Below are 20,632 nucleotides of genomic sequence, written 5' to 3' on the forward strand. Positions count from 1 at the left end.
GCTGATTCTGGAAGGGGTTTAAAGTAATTCCGCTCGAGGGCAAAGAGTTTGATGGATGCTCAGCTGCTACTGATTTGTAAAAAGAAATAAGCAGAAATAGAAAAAGGAACATTCTGTCACTACAGAAAGCAGAAGTTGGTGGTCAGTTAAATATTCTGAAATTAAGAAATAGGACCTTTCTTTAGGGCTGAAAAAGGGATGGACTGCACAGAGTGACACTCCAGTGCTGGTCGTGGCCTTGGAGCTATTTTCATTTTTTCTGAAATTGTCCCCCTTCTCTTACCATTTCCATGGGCATTCTCAGTGAGAAAGGAAGGAGGAGGGAGAGGGGAAAAGGAGGGAGAGAGAGAGAAAAAGAGAGAGAGAGAGAGAGAGAGAGAGAGAGAGAGAGAGAGAGAGAGAGAGAGAGAGAGAGAATTTCTATAACTGTTTTTGTGCATTGTGCATGTAGGATCTCTTTATAATATTTTTACTGCCTTTGGGAGATTAGGCTAGCAGTGATATAGCTCAGTCAAAGGAAATGCCCTGTTTAGTGATTTTTTTTACATGTAGAATTTCACATTTTCATCTTCCTTTCTTTAACCTAATTCACCGTGCTTATATAATGTTACACGTACTTTAAATTTGAATCAGTCCCTTTTGCTTCTTAGATATAAAACTTTTATCAGAGAAATTTATTGCAAAGACTCCCCCCCCCCACATACGTAAAGAGTGTTCTGTCACACAGCTGGGCTGTCTCTCTTGTAGCTCCCCTGCACTGGCAGGATTTAACTCTCCTTTAGTTTGTTTATTGGAAAAAAAATATCTCCATCATTTTGATTGAACATTGGGATTTCCTGGCAGAATCAATCAGCTGAAATAAAGCACTCATGATCTCTCTTTTCAGCTTAATTGGACTGGTAATTACAGCATTTTCAGTGATCACCTCAGATTCCCTCTTCCATCCAGTTTCCTCTCATCTGGCTTTATTTCCATGGGCCATTTCTACCGCTCTGACTTGGGTCATTGTTCCAAATGGGTAGAATCAGTCACTTTCAATCTCCATCCATTGGAGAGAAAATATTTAGTCAAAAAAAGCATTTTCCCCCAAAAATGTCTTCCATTTTTAGACAGGGAGCAATTAAACGCCCTTATGCAGAATCATACCAGCGAATTCTAGAACCATCAAATTAGGTTTAGAAGAACAAAACTCAGCTTTGGAAATAAGCCTGGACGCCGGACGTCCAGTGCCTCTCGTCCTGTTTTTCCTTCTGTGATAATATGGTGGCTCCTGTTGGCCCTTCATTGGTCACAAAGCCTGACCGGCAGGGATGATGGCAGCGTCCACAACTGTCCTCATCCGGCCATTTTTGTGGCCGTGATTGCGCTGGGAACTTCTAATGGACAGTTAGACTGAAGCTCCATCCTGCTCCTACACATCATGATGGCATTTCATTTGTGGCTTCGCACCCCGAGCTCTTGGCTCTGCAGGTGGGAAATTCCTGACGTGGTTGCCCCAGAATGGAGCCCGGCTGGGCTCGGTCAGCACCAAGGACAGCACCCAGGGCCTCCCACTGGGCAGCCTTCTCTTTCTGGCTGGCTTTCTTTTTCTCGCTATGAATGGCCCCAGATTTGGCCAGTTCTTTTAGATTCTGGCTCCAGCATTCTGTTTCTGGGTAGTTCCTTCAAGACTTCAGTCTAACATGTCCTCAACCTCTTGAGGGTTCCCCGGAGTTAGTGGTACGGTTGGAATTATAATCTGGAAGCCTTCGCTAAGCACTGAGATGTAGAGACAAAAGAAAACACCATTCCCTCCCTCGAAGGGCTCACAGTTTTCTGGGCTTGGGGAAAGTTAGCCTGTGCACAAGTAAGTCAGTGCAGGGGAATGGAAGAGAGAGAGAAAGCACCGACAGTGGGGAATGGGAAGAAGAGTTAGGCGACGACCAAGTTGTGTTTTGAAGGAAGACAAGGAAGTATCCATGGGAGGAGTGAGAGCCAACCGGCCCAGGGCAGGAGATAGATGGACATGTGCAGACTTAGTCAGAAATTCATTTTGGCAGAAGGGTAGAGTATGAGCACATGCACAGTCTCAAAGGAGTCAAGAAGGGAAGCTGGATCCATATCATGGAAAGTCTTAACTGTCTCTCCCTCCATTTCTTCATATTGCATGGAGGGATTATGTCATTCTTTGTATGCTCAGGGTCTGGGAACATAGTAGGTGCTTTACAAGTACTGGCCGACTGGTTGGTTGTGTAATGTTTTTGTTTTTTTAATTTTATTTTTATTTATCATCTAAAATCAAAGAGCTACTACAAATGTCCTTGGTATAAGTTGGCAACAAAATGGTCGATCTCTATAAATCATTAGATTTTTTTTTTAATTACTAGAAGGGTTCATCTCTGTGGCATTTGTGGGGGGCTGGGCAGGTGCCTGTGAGTCTGTAGGTGGAAGCTTTTATCTCTTCCTCTCCTAGTCTGCTTCAGCCCCTGGCTGGGCTGCATTGGACACACTAGTAATTCAGATTCATGGCAGTTGCTTCTTGTCTGCCTGATGGAAGGAGAGCTTGGGAGCCATCTTTAAATCTAAGCTGTAAAATACGAAGCTGGGCTGGGTCTCCATGGAGAAAAAAAGCTGTCAAAAATGAGCTTTCCTTTCAAAAGATGGAAAAAAGATGGGAAAGACTGACTCCCTTCCTGACTTGGCCAGCACAGGAAGAGATTACCAAGAGGGGTTTATGGAACCTCCTTTCCCGGAGATCATTAAATCGAAGACTGACAGTTTGTCCATCTTGATAATGTCGGTGCCCTGGGGCTGGGCGACTGGGCCAACTGAGGTCTGGAAATCCTTTTGCAATCTGTGGCTCTGTGGGTGTCTGCTCACATCCCAGAGAGGGCTCTTTATTTCTGCCCTGAAAACTTGTGTTTCAACAATCGCTTGGGGTAATTAGCATGATGGAAAACTAGAAAATGACCTCCATAAAATCCCAATTCTCTTGATGGTTTTACCAGTTTGAGGCAACAACCATAAAAGCGTTCCCGTTTCAGATTGCTTTGAACTGCTCAGTTTGGAAATTGCTTTACTCCTCCTGACAGACTTGATGATAAAGGTTATCCACAGCACAGACTTTGAGATGGAGCTGTCAGTCCCAAAGTCACTTACAAGTTCCTACTCAAGCTTGATAGCATCAACTGCTTTGCTGACCTAGCAGGGACTCGGTCTTCATCAGCCTGCCTTAGGTGGGGACTTCTTTCCTTCCGAGCCGTGAGAGCCTGCCAGGGCTGCCAGAAGTTGGTCCCCCTGGGCTTGGGCCTTCGAGACCCCATAATCTCATCTTCCAAAACACCTTCAGAAGAGGCTGTTTTAATAACTCCAAACCACCCAAACTGCAGATTCCCCCACCCCACCCCCATTTTCTTGTGACCAAATAGCCATTAAGTGATATACAGAGAGCATTTAAAAATTTTCAAAATGATCTATACATGTCTACATGTACAGACACACCTGTGTGGACACACATATATACATGTGTGGATATAGATATGTATCCTACTTGATCCTCACAGTAACCTTGTGGGGTAAGAGCCAAGGATGAGACGTACCTCCTTTTATAGACACTCAGAGAGGAAGACTTGATCAAAGGCACTTGGCAAAAAGCAGAGATCTCTCTCACTCTCTTCCACACCATCTCTTTAATACAGACATGCTTCTCTTCCATTGGGCTTTTTCTTTTTGCCCTTTCTTGAAATGACTTTAGGATGACAGGTTATTTATTACAGATGACACTAGAAAATTTGTCCTTCTACGTGTTCTCAGGCTCTGCTCAGTCCTGCCCAGTTGAACCAATGATTGATTTCCAGGTGGCTGGGGGATACTCGCTGAGCTCGGCACCCATGGAGCTCTGCGCCAGGAGAGCCGGTTTGTGGAGATGCTGCACTGAGCTCTGGCTCATTTGATCGTTGTTTACTCCATTGATTATGCCTTTTATTTGAGCTTCCTTTTTGTTTGCCTAATGAAGTTCCAATCGTACATGCTTTATTTTGGTTTTTTTTTTTTTTAAGATATGAAAAGATATAGAATACCAAATTTTATATATTTATATATATATATAAATTATATATATTTATATATATATTATATATATATATGAGAGAGAGAGAGAGAGAGAACTAAACTAATTAAAATGGGTTTCATTGGTTGGTTCATTGGTGTAGAGAACGGAGCAGTGAATGACTTTTTTCAAGAATTCTGGGTGGACATGGTCCAAGGCCCATAGTGGAGCCATGCTAATCACCTCCTCTGGCACTGTGCGAGGTCCTCAGGGAGCTTACAGTCTTCTGTTGTAGGAGACACATCAGTCACCTAACAGCTATTCATTCAGCCGAATGCCACATCGTGAATACAAAATGAAGCAGAAGTTTCTATTCTTTGGGGAGGCGTTGAGGAAATGGGGGCGAGGGGGGGTCTCCGTACCAACACACCTGTACCTAAGTGTATATCTGTTGGTTTTAGCTTCCCAGCTGGTGGGGCCTGTCTGAGGTTATGGAGCCCTCCAGTATTTCAGGGCTCTGGGTGATTCGGTAGATGGAGATGGGCCTGGAGTCAGGAAAGCCTGAGGTCAGGTCCAATCATGTGACTCTGATCAAGTCCCTTCCCCCGCCGGCCATTCCCTCATCTGTAACAGGAGCTAGAGAAGGAAATTGCAAGAAAACGCCAAATAGGGTCATGAAGTAGGACGCATTTTCACTAATTTTATAAAATATGGTCATTGGTTCCGGCCCAATGGAAATATACAGCAATGGGAATTCAAATGATGTCAGCACCTCACCAGCTCTGTTGTTTGCCCTAATTGGAACCGGTCCGTGCTCCTGATGTAGCCTCCGTAACCTCCAGGATGTGCTTTCCAGGACCAGAATCTCCCTTCTGGTATCCCAGAAAAATGGTCCTCACGGGAGCTCACAGGCTTCTCCCTGCTTCCCAAAGAGCTTCTTTCTCCACCATTATAGGGCAGTCCCTTGGTCCCCTTCCCCGCTGAGTTGCAGGACCCTCTAATTGCTCAGTGGGACCTATTTGCTGGGGAGTTTGCAAAATTGGTTTCTCCACATGTGTTCCAAGAACCCGACATTTTTAAGAGCTTCAGACCCAGGCGGGCAGTGGGAGACTTGACAGAATCACAGTCTAGGGTGAGTTTTGGGGGGGATATAAGAGAGTGTAACCTCCATCTCTGTCTCAGAGGTCACTGTACATAATGACTAAATTTCCGCACAGGTGCTTTCTTCCTTCCATTATTTTTTTCCTTTCCTTCCATTCTTTCCCACATGACTCCACTGTGTTCCAGGGGGGCTTCCTAATAACTGAACTTGTTTTCCCCTTGGCAGGACCAAGATTCTTTTTTCCTTCTGCATCTGTACCTTGTTTGGGGTCTCATGACATTTTTTAGATGGTGCTGACAGCTGTTTTAATGAAATTGTCTTCAGGGAGCCCCAGTCTTGGGGTTGTGCCACTGTGACTCCAAAGAAAAAGCAAGATGAAGGTGCCCAGGGCCACGTACCTCTTTATTGTCAGAGGGTGACGTTCTCTCGCCCGGCCCCCTCTGAGCCCTTGGGTTCACTGGCACGGGGCACCGCTCCAAGAGCTCAGATTTAAGGACAGAGTAGAGCCTAAGGATGCCCTTTCCTGGGAAGTCACCTCAATTTTTCTCAAACTCTTCAACTGCTGCCTGCTGTCTGAATGAGGGATAGTAATTAACTTCATTATCCGTGTCCTGATGTGAATTCCCCTTAGAGAAAGCCGTCGTGCAGGGAAGGATGTCATTGCCGGAGCAGACTCTCGGCTTCATTGTTTTGGACACTTTCATGGGTAATAAAACAAAGTTACCTTGTGAACAAGGTAGAAAAGGCTTGTCCATTTACTGAAATCAGACAAGTGACTCATGCCTCAATTAAATATCTGACGGTACAAGAGTTGACGACCCGCTATCAGAAAAGGAAAGAGTTTATTTTGAGGGAGAATAGTCTAGTTTTCAGAGTCTCAGAATTCCTAGTTTGCAAAAGAAATGATTTTTTTTTTAAACTTTGACTTTTCTTAAATTCCATCCCTACCAGAGCCACTTCCTAAAATCTCTGCCTCCCTTCAACCGATCCATCAATCTCCAAGCATCAACAGGGTGCTTACCATGAGTAGGTTTGCTGCTTGGGGCCTTTATGTGAGTACCAAGAACAATCTAATTTCTCCTCACATCCTGGTAAGGCTCACAATCCAGTGGGGTTCAGCTCAAGGGCTACTTACAAAACCATTGGCCTTTCCTGTTCTCCCCAACTTGTGTTAGCATCTTCCTCTAATCCAATCATCAATTAATCTGTCCATGCCTTATATAATGTATACTATTCTAGATCAATAAGTATGAATATAGTAATACTTCTTCTTATTAGATATAATACACAAAGAAGTATATAATAGTATATATTATGTATATAGGAATATATAATAGTAAATAGCTCACAGTTTTATAGGGCTAATTATGTGCCAGGCACTTTGTTGAACACTTTCCAATTATTTTTTCATTGATCTCCATACTAGGCCTAGGGAGTGGGTGCTATCGTCATCTCCATTTTACAGATGAGAAAACTAGACAGATTAAGTGACTTGCCCCATGTCACACAACTAGTAAGTATCTGAAGCTAGATTTTAACTCAGGCCTTACTATCTCTAGGCTCAGCCCTCTATCCACTGCTTCATATTCCTGTCCCACATAGGTACTCTGTGTGTGTGTGTGTGTGTGTGTGTGTGTGTGTGTGTGTGTTTGTCTTTATATATTTACATTGACTGATTGACATTTACTTTGTTTCCCTGGAATAGATTGTAAGTGTCTCGAAGGCATGGACCGACTTGCAATAGTTTTATAAATTCCCTTTCTTTCTGTCTTTCTCTTCTTTTCTTCTTTTATTAATTTGCTTGTCTGTCTTGTCTATTGGTTATTATTTTTACTAGACCTGTCATGTCAATGGCATAGGGAGCTCAAGATCAGCAAACTCCCTCCACCAATACCGGTTGTTCCCTTTCCTGAAATTTTCATATGAAAAGGGTTTCTTGGGACATGAAGAGGTTAAGGTGCTTTCCTGGTTTAACAGAGCCAGTGAGTAACAAAGGCAAGACTTGGATCCTTTAATTTTTATTTTATTTTTTTCCAATCAACAAAAATTCATCTTTTCTTTCTCCTCCCATCTCCCCTTGCCCATTGAGAATAAAACAGAGCCCATTATGAACATGTCTGGTCAAGCTGAACCTATTCCTACATCAGCCACATGCAGCATACAGCTCATTCCGTGCTCACCTCTCTTGCCAGTACGTGGATAGAAAGCTTCATTCTTTGGCCTGGAATCCTGGTTGGCCCTTACCCTGTTTAGAGTTCTGGATGCTTTTAGAACTGCTGTCCTTTGCCAGTGTTGTCCTTGGCCCTCTGCATCAGCCCATGTACATCTCCCATGTTCCTCTGACACCATCCTCTTCCTCCTTCCACTCACAGTGACGCACTTAACTTGTGCATCCATTCCTGCATGGATTCCTCAGGCTCCTATTCTTTGCCACCTCAGTACTTTTGAGCCTCCTCCTAGGACTAATCTCTCCTTTAATTTTCCCTCCCTATAATTGCCTACTTTCCTTTCCCTTCTATTTCTGTGTTGAGTGAAACGTTTTTCTCTCCCCAGTTATGGGTGTGTGCGTGGGTATATGTGTGTGAGCGTGTAGATGCTCTTTGACCTCTTCAGGTGAAATGATATAGAACTCTGCTTTTGCCTCCCAGGTGAGCTTTGTAGACCGCCCTCCGTGACCTCTGTCTGGAAGTTCCCCCAGCAGATATGTCATCCCTCTTTGCTTTTTGATGGATTCATCGGCGTCCTAAATGAAACATTTAGAAAGCAGACTGGGTAGGACGAGGGCCGCTGAGTTTTCAGCTCTAGTTAATATTGTAAGAGACCAGAACTGCCACTGTGAGAACCGTCTGGTGTTAGCCTTCCCCGTTAAGATACTGTACCTGCAAAAAGGCTTTAATTTGCACCTTTCCTTGAAAAATTAGACTTTCGTGACGAAGATCCTTCAGTATTTTGGGAGAGGGTATTTTGGGCGCCGCTTCTGCTCTTGTGCATGTGCTAATTTCCTGGATTAATTTAGAGAACATCTGCATAGCGGTCTGCCCGCGCTCCACCGCCTGCTTCATACCTGCATTTCCAATAACGGCTCCAGGTTTCCCTTTGCAGGCAACCTCAGATTGCATCGAATTGAAATGCCAAGCCTCCCAAGGTGCCGGCGTCTAAGTGTATAATTATGTAATTTTCTCTTGATCTTTCAGAGTCTTCCTGCGAGCAATTAATCAGTATGCAGATATGCTCAACAAAAAATTCCTGGATCAAGCCAACTTTGAGCTACAGGTGAGGGGAAAGCCGGGGTCTTTGTTGGAAGGTCTTTCTGAGGGGCCCCAGCCAGCCTTTGGATCTTCAGTGGGCACGCTGAGGTTTAATTGGCCACTTCTCCAAGGAAGAGCCATTGAATCTGTAGTCGGTGCTGCTGGAGCCCAGGCGGCAGAGACGTTGGTGGTACAGGGAGGGATGGAGTGGGTGGGCAGTTCTGCCTCTCGGGTGGTCTCTGAGGCAGGTGACCAGGGACAAGCTTGGCAGGCAGGCAGCAGCAAGGAGAATTCAGCAAAAACATGATAAATACCTCTTAGGGCCCTGACACTGTTAGTCACTAGGGCTTTGGAGACCAAAAGAACCTGCCCTCGCGGAGCTTACGTTTAATGGGGCTCGGGAACAGGAACATGTTCATTGATAAGCAAGCAAAAAAGCATATGTCACAAATAAATAAATATTGCATGATATAAAAAGGAATTTGAAATTCAGTATTTAAAAATGAATATTAAAAAATTTAGATGTTTCTAGGAAATATTTAGTTAAATAAATTAGAGTGTATGGGATTTTTTAAAAGTAATTTCAGAGGAAAAGAGGATCAGCAACTGGAGGGAATAAGGGTGGGGAAGGGAACAGCAAAGGCATTCTGTGAGCTCGATCCTATTTTTGAAGAATGGCTGGAAGCTGCCTACCCGACAGAGTTGACTCAGTAGACAAAAGGAGACGTGGATTTGGGCACAATCAGTGCAGAAATTTGTTATGTTTTCTTTCCTTTTCTTTTCTGAGGCAAAATGAATGCATTTTATTTGAAAAAAGGATGGATGATGAAAAAACATTAAATATTCTATGTAAAATACTGTCAATCATTGGGGATAAGGAGGGGTATAAGTTAAAAATACACAGTATTTTTTTTAACTGTTTCAATTTTTAAAAAATAATAACTACCCTGAGTCACTTTGGGGGTCAGAGGGTTAGAGGCAGCCTCTAGGCTAATGTATTGGATAAGAAGCTCAAGATCTAGGCCTCCATTCCCCTGCTTACAGATAATATTTACAAGGCAATGGCAAATAGCCTCCCTCCTCTCACCATCCCTCCCCTTATCTCACAAGTTTGTATTTTCCATGACTTAAAATATCACCTTTCAGGGCTTCTCAAGTCCTATAAATATGACCTAATGAGCATCAGTTTCCCAGGAAGTTAAAATGGAGAAACCCAAATCTCTTTCTAAACTTCTTCCATTATGAGGCTCATTCCTTAAAGCAAAAAATTCTCATCATGTCTGGAGGCAAGAGAAAAAATAACAAGAAATAGGATTTCAGAGACATTTGTTCCCAGAAAAGACGGAGGGGAGAGAGAGAATCGACTTTCCCTGTACACGCTGCCTTTGACTGTTTCTTGTCCGGTGTCGAGGAAGAAGTCCTTAAGGGCTTCAAGGCAATGTTTGTATCCTCAGGATGACCTTCCTGGTTCAATGAAATATCCCAGTATATGTCTTTTTAGGAAGTAGACTGTCCCAGGCTATCTCTTCTTGGGCTATCTTTGTCTCTCTTTTCTGAGTTATCCATTCTAGAAAGTGGGTTATCCAAGCTCTGTCTTCTAGGGAGGAGGCTATCCTGAGCTATTCTTTCTAGGAAATGGGCTATTAAAGAATATAAAGAAATATATCCAGAAGCTGCCCAGGACATATGAGAGACACCGGCCTACTCTATGAGCTAGCTTGAGAACGTAGTCAAAGAAAAATAATTTCTCCCCTTTCAGAATTTTTCCTATTCATTTTGACTAGAAATGGGAAGGGGAGAAAGGGAAAAGCACAAAAATCGGGGAGGGGATAAGGAAGAGGGCTTTTATATTACATGCATTTTTCCTTTTAACATTTTGTTCTTCAGGTTTAAAGGGACTCACTTACCTAAACCATCATATGTTCAGGTTCAGTTTGTGAGCTATGGGAGGTTGTTTTCCCAGCAAATAGCAGCTCCTGACACCCTTAAACCCCCAACTTTCATGTCCTCAGGTATGGGAAGGAAAAGCTAGTGCGGGTCCGAATGATTTCCTTCTTCAGCTCTGGAGCAGAACCTCCCCTTAAGAGGAAATCTCACTTTTGCGCTGCACTGGCTGCACATGCTAACAATTAAGACATTAAGCAATACGTCCCACAGTTAGTGTTAGAGAGGGAATTTGAACCCATGTTTTCCTGACTCTCTCACTGAAGCAAATTCACTCCTCCCTCTGGTGAGAATTTATATTAATTTATAAAGATATAGAGAGATAGATATCTTGATATATTTATATATTTATATCTATATAAATATTTATATATTTTTATATATAATAAATATATCTTTATATAAATATATATCTTTATTTAATTAAAAAATATATCTTTATATAATTGTGTAAGTTAACATGGTCTTAAAGGCAAGAGCCAGATGCCTGATGCTCCCATTCCTTCTCACGAATTCTCTATTCGTGCCTTTAACTCTTTATGCCTTTAACTCTTGAAAAGCTGGGCCTGAATATTCCCCCTTTTCTCCCCTTAATATCAGATGTGACTGTATATGAGATTTGCATTTCCTGCTTTAGTGCTTACAGAATGCCATTAGCCATCCCTGTGGAATGATGGGACTTCAGATGCCATCTGGACTAATCTCTGCCGTCTGTGAATGAGGAGACTGTGTACCCATTAGGGGAAGGCACTTCCCAGGGTCCCCGCGGTAAATAGTAAGCGGTCAGGCTCAGTTTGGACCTCAGATCGGCCGACTCGAACCCATTGCTGTTCTTACCATCATGCACATTTCTTCTTTAATGTCATTGCAATTGATGCTCAGTATGGAAAGCAGTACAGGTTATTCAGTCCATTCCACCATCCACCATGGACTGTGCTGTGCCCATGTTCCAGATGAGGAAGTTGAGCTTCAGAGACATTAGCAATATGTCACACAGTTAGTGTCGAGAGGAAATTTGAACCCATGTTACCCTGACTCTTTCACTGAATCAGATTCATTTCTCCTTCCGGTCCTTTCCTAATTGTGGAAGTTAGCATTTGTCTGTACTGGTGTTGTCTGGTGTGTACCCCACAATATGACTGTTGTGCCCTTTTGGATTTCAGCTCTGGAACAATTACTTCCACCTGGCTGTGGCTTTTCTTACCCAAGAGTCTTTACAACTGGAGAATTTTTCAAGTGCTAAGAGAACCAAAATCCTCAACAAGTAAGTGCAAGTCCCCGCTAAGAACACCGGGCCTGAGTATTACACAGCAGGCACCTACTAAGGGTTCCCAGCCGTTGAGTACACGTGGAGATGCCATTGTGCTTGAGGTGGGGAGGCAGGGGGCCTATATTCCTTCTCTTGAATCGAGATAGAGAACTGCAAGATTCATTGGACTCGGCTCCTGGGCAATGCATTTAAAGTGAACGAAATCAGACTTCAGAGGGATAATTAATTTTACTGAGAATTATTGTGATATCATCCCACGTAGATGCCTCCTTTGCTTCTCTTCAAATTCTGCTTGGGAATAATTCTGCTAGTGACTAAAAATGAAAACCGTGCAGGAAGCCCGCTCCACTCAGATCCAATAGAAAAATCTGCTTTAGTTGTAGACACTCAGACGTGAGAGATTCTTCAGACTGTAGGTGTGGAGTACTGCTTATAGTGGCACATGTGCCAACCCATCCCCCATCAACTGCCTTTGCTTACCTTTATTTTATTTTATTTTAAGAATTTTCCCCATCTTCTCTTTATACGTCACCTGCATTTCTCAACATCTCCCTCTTCCTTCCCTCCCCCAGAGAGTCGTCCCCTGTGAGCCACAATTTTTAGAGAATAAGTAAACTGTTCAACCAAACTAAGCAATGCATTGGAAAAAGCCCGACACCATATTCAGTGCTACACACACTTAGTCTTGCTCTTCTTCAAAGAAGGGCGTCATTAGCATCTCACTGCATTCAGGATTTCTTGGTCAGTCTTGCCACTTATATTGTTGTAGCCACTGAGTAGATGACTTACCTGACTGCCTCAATTTATACATATACATATACAAAATGTATGTGTATGTTTATATGTATATGTGTGTTTATACTCACATATATTTATGTTTATGTGTATATAAAATATATTTTTGTGTTGTATATAAATATATACATGTTTATATAATAATATGAGCATACATAATTAAATAATAATATATAATAAATAAATATGTAACTACATTATATATGTATATAAATATATACATATTTATATAATAAATATAATATATAATAATATAATCGTGTATAATCATATAATATATAGTAAATATATATAAGTATATTATATATATTTATGTATCTAGATGCCCCCGTGTTTCTTGCATCTCTAGATTGGTTTTAGATATTGAGGTGTTTATCACATAGGCAGTTGCTGCTGTGGAAATGAGGCCGGTAGGTCCCAGAGAGCTGGTATAGACATGGCGGCCTTACAGCTCATGGATTAGGACTGGATTGGGACTGTCCTGCTGAGACCTTTTCCGACTAGTCCCGTATCCTCCGGGGTCTGAAATCCGAGCACGTTATAGAGACCAAAGGCCGCTATGAGACAGGGCCCGTGTCGGGCAACTGCTGTGTCCAACTCCAGTGTCCAAGGAGATCCGGAGGATCCTGGTTGAGCCCTCTAGCCCTCAGGGTCCCCTCTCCTCTGGCAGCACAAGAAGCAGCAGCATCGGGATGTTCGGGAAACATTTCCCGAGAACCTTCCTTCCCAAATGGTGCCTGAGCAAAAGGGCCACTGAGCATTTCAGGTGTTTTACCTCTTCCTCACAGCATCCCCCAGAACCAAGACCTGGGGCATTCTGGCCCACAGGCTACAGTGGCCAGTGGAGATCCGAGGCGGCATCAGGGTAACAGGAAGGGAAGAATTAAAAACAATTCTACAGCTCGGCTCCCAGGGATACACGAGGTCCACTTGCAAAAGTAAAAGTAGAGTGCGGCCTTGTGAGTGTATGAGAACCCCAAAATGTCAGAAGATCTAAGAGAGGACCTCCTTTGAGGTCTGTGGGCGAGGTCACGTGGGCTGGGCCCCTCTGGCACTTGGAGCTCTGATCTCTACGGGCCCCCCATATCCGCGGTGTCACAAAACCAAAACACGGAAGTAAGAATAACCCAGTGTCACAGGAGCTCTCCTTCATCTGAAGAAGCCGCCTTTTCAACCTGCACTTTGAGACTAATTGAAAAATTAGAGAATTCACTGATCCTCATTATCACACATATACTCTTAATTAACTGCCCAGACGAGTCACGTACGGCAGTAGACAGAGCATCGGAACATACCTGGGTTCACATTCTGCCTATAAAGCTTATTCACTGTGTGCCGAGAAGCCATTTAACTTCTAGGGCCTTTAGGCAACCCGAAGGATGTATTTTATGTGCATCAGAAGGGAATGTTCCCACCCGTCTGAACTCCTCGGGTTCTTGCGATCTGTGGGAAATGAGGTTTTGGGATCTGAGGGGCTTGCTGTGGTTTGTATATAAAGGGAGGCGCGTTCTCTGAACCCTGAGAGTGAGTGGGGGCTACGGTGATCTGTAGAGGGAAAGCTTGCGTCACTCTTACCGAAGCCCAACGGAGCAGCCAGAGGAAGGAAGGTCTCCCGGGGCAGCCAGAGGAAGAAGGAAGCTCCTAGAGCAGCCAAAGGAAGAAGGAAGGTCTCCTGGGGCAGCCAGAGGAGGAAGGAAGGTCTCCCGGGGCAGCCAGAGAAGAAGGAAGCTCCTAGAGCAGCCAAAGGAAGAAGGAAGGTCTCCCGGGGCAGCCAGAGGAGGAAGGAAGGTCTCCCGGGGCAGCCAGAGGAAGAAGGAAGCTCCTAGAGCAGCCAAAGGAAGAAGGAAGGTCTCCCGGGGCAGCCAGAGGAGGAAGGAAGGTCTCCCGGGGCAGCCAGAGGAAGAAGGAAGTTCCTAGAGCAGCCAGAGGAAGAAGGAAGTTCCTAGAGCAACCAGAGGAAGAAGGAAGGAGCCAAGAAGCAGCAGCAGCTCAGAGGAGACATTCTCAGCCCTTCCAAAACCTAACTAGAGCTGAGGCAAAAAAGAATTGGGAGCGCACGAGCAATGGGTACAAGGAGGAAAGGAAGACTGAGGAAGGATCTCAGGCCCTCAGGGACAGCTCTGAACAGAAGATTTAGGCCAAAGCTCCGGCTGTGCCTAAGAGATCAAGAATCAAAAGTCCCCTAAAAGGGGTCTGATCTTTCCCTGATTTCCCATCTTCATTTAGTAACAGACACTGTATATACTCTGCGTCCATCCTTTACCTAAACTTTGGTAGAATGTTCCCACCTGGGAACTCATCCTGCAAATCCCTGACCTTCACACCTCCTTGGCCCGGCCTTCCGGGACCACTCCCTTTTTCTGAGTGGAGAGATTAAAAGGTGAAGGGTTCCAAAAACTCCCCTGATCCTTTGCTACCTAGCTACTTTCCAGAACTTCCTAAGAAGTCTTCTCAGTGAAACTCATTACTCCTTGAGATTCAATAATCTGTAAAATTCTCACTTCCTCGGATCATTTTGCACTTTAGCTATTGGGTAACCCACCCTTCTCCCCAGGCCTCCCCCTGCTTCTCAGCTTCTTCTTATGGGCTGTCTCTAGGGCAGAGATTGTCTTGTATCAACAGCACTAACTTGACATGTGAGTAGGTACTTAACAAATGGTTGTTTCTGTGTCCTTATGTTTGCCTCAAGTAGAGAAAAGCCAAGGCTTCATTAAGGATAAACAAAAAATTTAAATTATGAGCCTCAAACTTCTATTTTATATTAAGTAATTTCCTAACTGGGGGCTCTGAGCTATTATGATTGTATTAATAACTTTATCTAGATAAATAGGAATTGTAGAGGAAGAGCTAATTATAGTTAGTGTGGTTGAGCAAGTCTCCAGAAAGAAAATGGGTAAATGGAGAAAGTGATGAGTTTCTTTTCTACTTAATGTCCCCTGAATTTGGCAGAATGCTTTGTACTGTGTTTAGCAAATATATCATTCATTCAGAAAAGATGAGACCTCAATCTCCCTTCACCCCAGAAGAAAATCTTAGTGGAATGAATCATTTACATGTATACACACACACACACACACACACACACACACACATCCATATACCACATATCTATGTGTGTGTATGTACACACATAGATATACATAAACGTGTGTGTGCAATATACAAGTTGTGCAGCTTCCCCCAAACTGCATTTCCTTTCTCTGATGAAGTCCTAGATCCAAAAAAAATGTCATTGCCAGAAGGGATCTCCGTTGTATCCGTTCCTTGCTGAGAATAGACAGCACCATCTCTCCAACTGACAGGAAATAGAAACCTGTCTCTCTTACTCTGAGGGCTGCACTTTCACATTTCCTGAGAGAAGAAGGGGAAAGAAAGTGTTTTGTTTTCCAAGGCCCATTTTCTGGGCCAGTATCTGCATTTGAATGGAAATAAAGTATGAGTCCCAATGTCTACGCTGGACGTATTAATTCCGATGTGGGCTTGTCTGTCGGCCCCAATTTGAGAAGGAGATTTACGGCTTAACCATCATGTTAATGATTCATAAGGAGCTGTACATTTGTAGAAGCCCGCATCCTTCCTAAGAATTTTCATTATTATAGACTTGGAAAAGGTGACTGCTGTTCCGAGGGCTTGCAGATGCTGGAGGAATGATTAGCCCACAGAGTGGAAGAGGGTGTCGATGGGTTCTCCGAGCGGTGTAATCAGTAGACTTGGTAGTTTAGGAAATTGGCTCCTGCGTGTGATGAGCGTTGTGCACTTGAGCACAGGGGAGGAAAAACTCAAATCTTGCCTCTCTTCTTCCCTGAAGCAACAATAACAATAATAATATATTTTTTTAACCAAGTACTTTTATAACTTTTTAGGATTTGCAAAGGGAGCAGTTACATGATACACTGAATAAAGTGCTGGGCCTGGGTTCAGGAAGAAGGCTTAGTTTGAAAATTATGTGATGTAACAATGAAAGGGATCAATTAATTTTTTTTAACAATTTCACATTTAAGAAAGTAATTGAGTCGTTTAAATGCTTAGAAATCCAGGTCTCTCCAGCATTTCAGGAGAGGGGGGTCATTTGCAGGCACACAAAACCATCCTTAAATATTCCCCTGGTTATTCTGTGGACAGCATGGGTCTCCCAGTTCCCCCATCCCCCACCAGCTCTTCCACAAACAACCCACTTACGCTGTTTTGACCAGAAAGAAAAAAACAAAAACAAATAAAAGATGTTCCCACTGTAATAACTTGGGTGTCTCTTCCATCAGAGGGATGCTGTCCACCCTCCCCGCTGAAGTAGCCTCTGGCAGTTGAGTTAAATGATAGAGATGAGAAGGCCAATAAAAGCGGCTGTCATTGGCCCTCAAGGGAGCTGGCACTCTGGAGAAGAGGTTTTCCCGGCCATGGCTGAGAGAGGATGTCAGCCCCGTGTGGGGAGCAGCTTCCCCCTCTCCGCTTTCTGGGAGCTCTTCTTCCTGTGTCACATCGTAGTCAGGTGGCCCTTGGAGCCTCCGGATGGTCATTCAGCCTTCAGTTCTCAACGAGGGGGAGCGATGGGGGACATGGGGACGAAGGGAGCCTCCACGACTCGCCTGGTACCAAATGGCCGCGCCTCTCTGAGTAGTGCCGGAGTTGGAGTCAGAGGATGCTTGGATTCGAATCCTGTCCCTAGCACTTACTCCCATTTCTCTAGGTACTAGAGCATCCCCCTCAGTAGTCACAGTCCCCGTCACTCTGCACGTGTCACACACATGTAGCTTTTTGCCCGTGGCCTCGGAGCTGCTTGAGAGCAGCGACTCTCTCCCTTTTCTCGTATCCCCTTCACCAACACGGTGCCAGGATAAATGCTGACTACTTCGCTGGTAGCAGGAAGACCTGGGTCTGTGTTCTTCCTTTGACATTTAAGAGCATTTGATCCCAGACAAATCCCTCAAGCTCTTTGAGTCTCAGTTTCCTCATCTGTGACATGGAGGAAGGGGTAATAACTACATCTGCCTCACAGGGTTATCAGGAGGATCTGACGAAACAGTTCATGTCTGTAAAGCTCCGGGTGAACCTTAAAAAGCGTAAGCTCTTGCTATTGTCAGTTGTTTGCCCAAGCAGGCAGCCGAGGCCAGCTCCCTGAGTCCTTTGGGCAAAAGCAGAGCGCTGGCGAGGCTTTAGAACTTTCCTAGAATAAGAGACCCTTCCCCGAAACACCAGGCGCTGGGGGGGGAAGGGGGGAGAAAGAACTCGGGCCGTCTCCACTGCTGGGAAGTAAACACCCTCATTTATGTCGTGTGGGCGTCAGGGCTTGATGGGAATTTATTCTGCTCGGAGAATTTCTCCCTTGAAACACATCTCCATATATCTCAGGGAAGCTCAGGTGGAAGCTCACGTTCCCATCAGTCAGCAGCGCTTGATTTAATGCCGCTGGGAGCTGGAGGCCGGGCCGCAAGATCCCAAGCAGAGCCGTCCCTGACCTGAGACGGTCCCAGGCCCATGGGCAGTGATCTCTGCTCTGTACCAGGGAGCACGTGCAGGAGGCGCAGGGAGTAACCTTGGGGGGGAGGGACTGGGGGGAGGGGCGGCCCGGGACAGGGAAGGCACCTTGCAGGAGACGGCAGGGAGAGGGCTCCAAGAAACGAGGGAGGAGGGACCCCACTCAAGGCGTGAGCGCAGTGAGTGGGAGCAAGGGGGGGAGATAGAGAGAGAGCAGAGCGGGAAGGCCGGGCCACGGGCCCCCGGAGCCCGGAACTCGGAAGGAGCGAGCCAAGTGACACAAGGCTACTAACGGCCAAACGAGGGCTAACAGAAATTCTGTGTTAAGGGAAGGGGCTACGGCTGGCGGCTTGGCTCAATTCCAGTGAGACTGTCCCCAGCCTCTGATACTCAGAGCTAACAAGTAGAGTTACAGTTATTCAGCCCCAACTTAGGGCTGGCCATTCTCTGCCTCAGTCACAGGGTAGGGGAAGAATCATCCCATCATTTCTCTGTCTCCCTGCTGCTGGTCAGCTGGTCCCTGAGGCGGCCCCGGCGGCCCTTGGGAAGGGGAGAAGGAAGAGAAAGGGAGAGAGCAAGCAGGGCTCCATTCCCTGCCGCTTCTGGAAGAAATCTCCCCCCACCCAATCCCTGCCCCAGCCTCCAGGAGAACTGCCTCTGGGGGCAGCCCCTTGCAGGGTTCAGTCTGCCCGCACTGTAAGTGCCCTGCGCCTGGCTGCCGGCTGCCCCGAGCCCGGGGGGCATCAGGCGGCTGTAGGCAGGATTTCATCCGTGACCGTGTTTTGGCCAAGCAGGGCAAACTTCCTTGTCTGCTCCTCCTCAGGATGGTTCGTGTGCTTTGTGAATTTCCCGTTTTGTCAATATCCCCTACCTTGTCAATATCCCCTGCCTTGTCAATATCTTCTGCCTTGTCAGTATCCCCTGCCTTGTCAATATCTCTCCTTGGTCAGTATCACCTGCTCCCCAGAGTGGAGGGACCCAGGCCCAGCTGCCGGGGCTGTTCTGCACGGGGTGCACAGGAAGGAGGTACGGCTCTTGGGGTACCCCTAAAATTGAGCTCCTTGGCATTTCTATCATGTCCCAGAAGGATCCATTTTGTGACATCATACCTCCTGGCTTCATGCTTTTGCCCATTTTATTTCTTTCAGCTGGAATATACTCCCCCATCTGCAGACTCTTCTGGACTTTCCGCATCGTCCCCCTCACCTGCCCCCTGCCCCTTTCACCCTTTTTCTGTGTGTTGTCTTTTCCATTAGAAAGTCAGGGCAGTAGCTGCCTTTCTTTCTGCTTATGTTTGTATTCCTGGCATACAGGAAGCACTTAATAGATGCTGTTGACTTGACTCAGCCCCTATAGAACGGTCTCCTGGAAGGACGAGCCCAGGGCCACCATTTCCATTGAGTCTTTTCTGGTCCTCCACCCCCCATCTCTAATGGTGGGACATCTTCTTCTTGAAATTACTTCACGTGGCTTTGTGTTTATTTACTGTATTTTCCTCATGGAACGCAGGCCCCCTGAGCGGAGATACCTTCGGAGATACGAATCAGGTGTATACAAAAGTTTGCAGATCTGAGCGGTGCTTTTGACTTGGTCTTCCCATTATTCCAAGTCAGCATCTTCATATCTTGCACTTGAAGTAGTTCATTTAGGCAGCATCCTCCTAATGCACCCCCGAACCCTGAGATCTCCCATGAGAAGTGAGCTAACATGGCAGTGGTTAATATTCATTTCTCTTTTTGAAAGTTATTCCACTCAATGCAACCTCTCGTTTGGCAGCAGCGCATTGTTGCACGACTGGAAGGATACCGCTAGTTTTTCCTCCATCTTTCACCGAACCATGTTTCTAATCTATTCCAAAATTCAGAGGATCCTTTCCTCTCCTTCACCTTCTTTCCTTTCCATCTCTAACAGCCTCAAACTCTAAGTCTGGAGCATTAGCCCAGACAGGATATGTGTTCTGAAAAGGCCTCATTTTCTTCAGGAAGAGCCTATAAAATATTCAGAGAAATCTCCTTGGAGTTCAGGTACCAGACCCGGCTTCTTCGAGGATGGTTCATCGACACATGTGGATCCTTCAAAGCCATTTCCTTATTAAAACTCGAGAAAAGATCAGGGCCTTCTGTCAGGAAGATAAAACCATCTCCTTCCCATCCTAACACCTTCCTTTATTTATCTTGGGGCCTCGACCTGCAACTTCTTTGTTTCACTTGACTATTAAAATATTATTTTTACTACTGACAGGTTTTGCTTTCTGGCCTCGGGACTGGTCTTTTAGAGAGGAATATTTGTAAGACCTGATTCCCCAAGTTAAATATGAAGCCGGTGCAGCATTTCCTGTCTACGGTTGACCGAGATGCTATACTTAGATCTGAGTCCACTGAGTCATAATCGATTGAAGAACCCGCGATTGCAGCTTCTTAATAGAATGTATATTGTTTGAAGGCAGGGACCCCGTTGTTTTGTCTTCCTATCTCACCTCGCACGGTAGTTGACACATGGCGGGTTCTGGATAAATTAATTGATGGATAATCAGATTTCAGTCATCAGGATCCCTGTCAGGGTCAGGGCCTATCCAAAGATACAGAAAAGAGCTCATTTATGCTTGAATAAAATAATATTAACTACTCACCTAAATGGAGTTTGCCTTACAAGTGCTTTGCGAAGTGGGCAGCATCGATATTCTTGTCCCCTCTTAAGTGTATGAGGCTCAGGAACATTAAGTAGCTAGTTCAGATTGTACAATGAATAGCCAGCAGAACTAGGACTTTAATGCA

General features: G+C 45.0%; 1 protein-coding gene across 2 annotated transcripts in view; it reads left to right on the forward strand.

Annotated features, from left to right (window-relative positions):
* Window positions 1–20,632, forward strand: part of DOCK1 (dedicator of cytokinesis 1) — a 467,911-nt gene that overhangs the window by 359,008 nt on the left and 88,271 nt on the right. For both annotated transcript variants that reach the window (XM_051982706.1, XM_051982707.1), the window contains exons 30-31: window positions 8,324–8,402; window positions 11,485–11,585. In XM_051982706.1, coding sequence (XP_051838666.1) covers window positions 8,324–8,402; window positions 11,485–11,585 — 180 coding nt within the window. The remainder of the gene's footprint in view (window positions 1–8,323; window positions 8,403–11,484; window positions 11,586–20,632) is intronic.

This window comes from Antechinus flavipes, chromosome 2 (genome assembly GCF_016432865.1).
Source record: "Antechinus flavipes isolate AdamAnt ecotype Samford, QLD, Australia chromosome 2, AdamAnt_v2, whole genome shotgun sequence".
Classification (NCBI taxonomy): domain Eukaryota; kingdom Metazoa; phylum Chordata; class Mammalia; order Dasyuromorphia; family Dasyuridae; genus Antechinus; species Antechinus flavipes.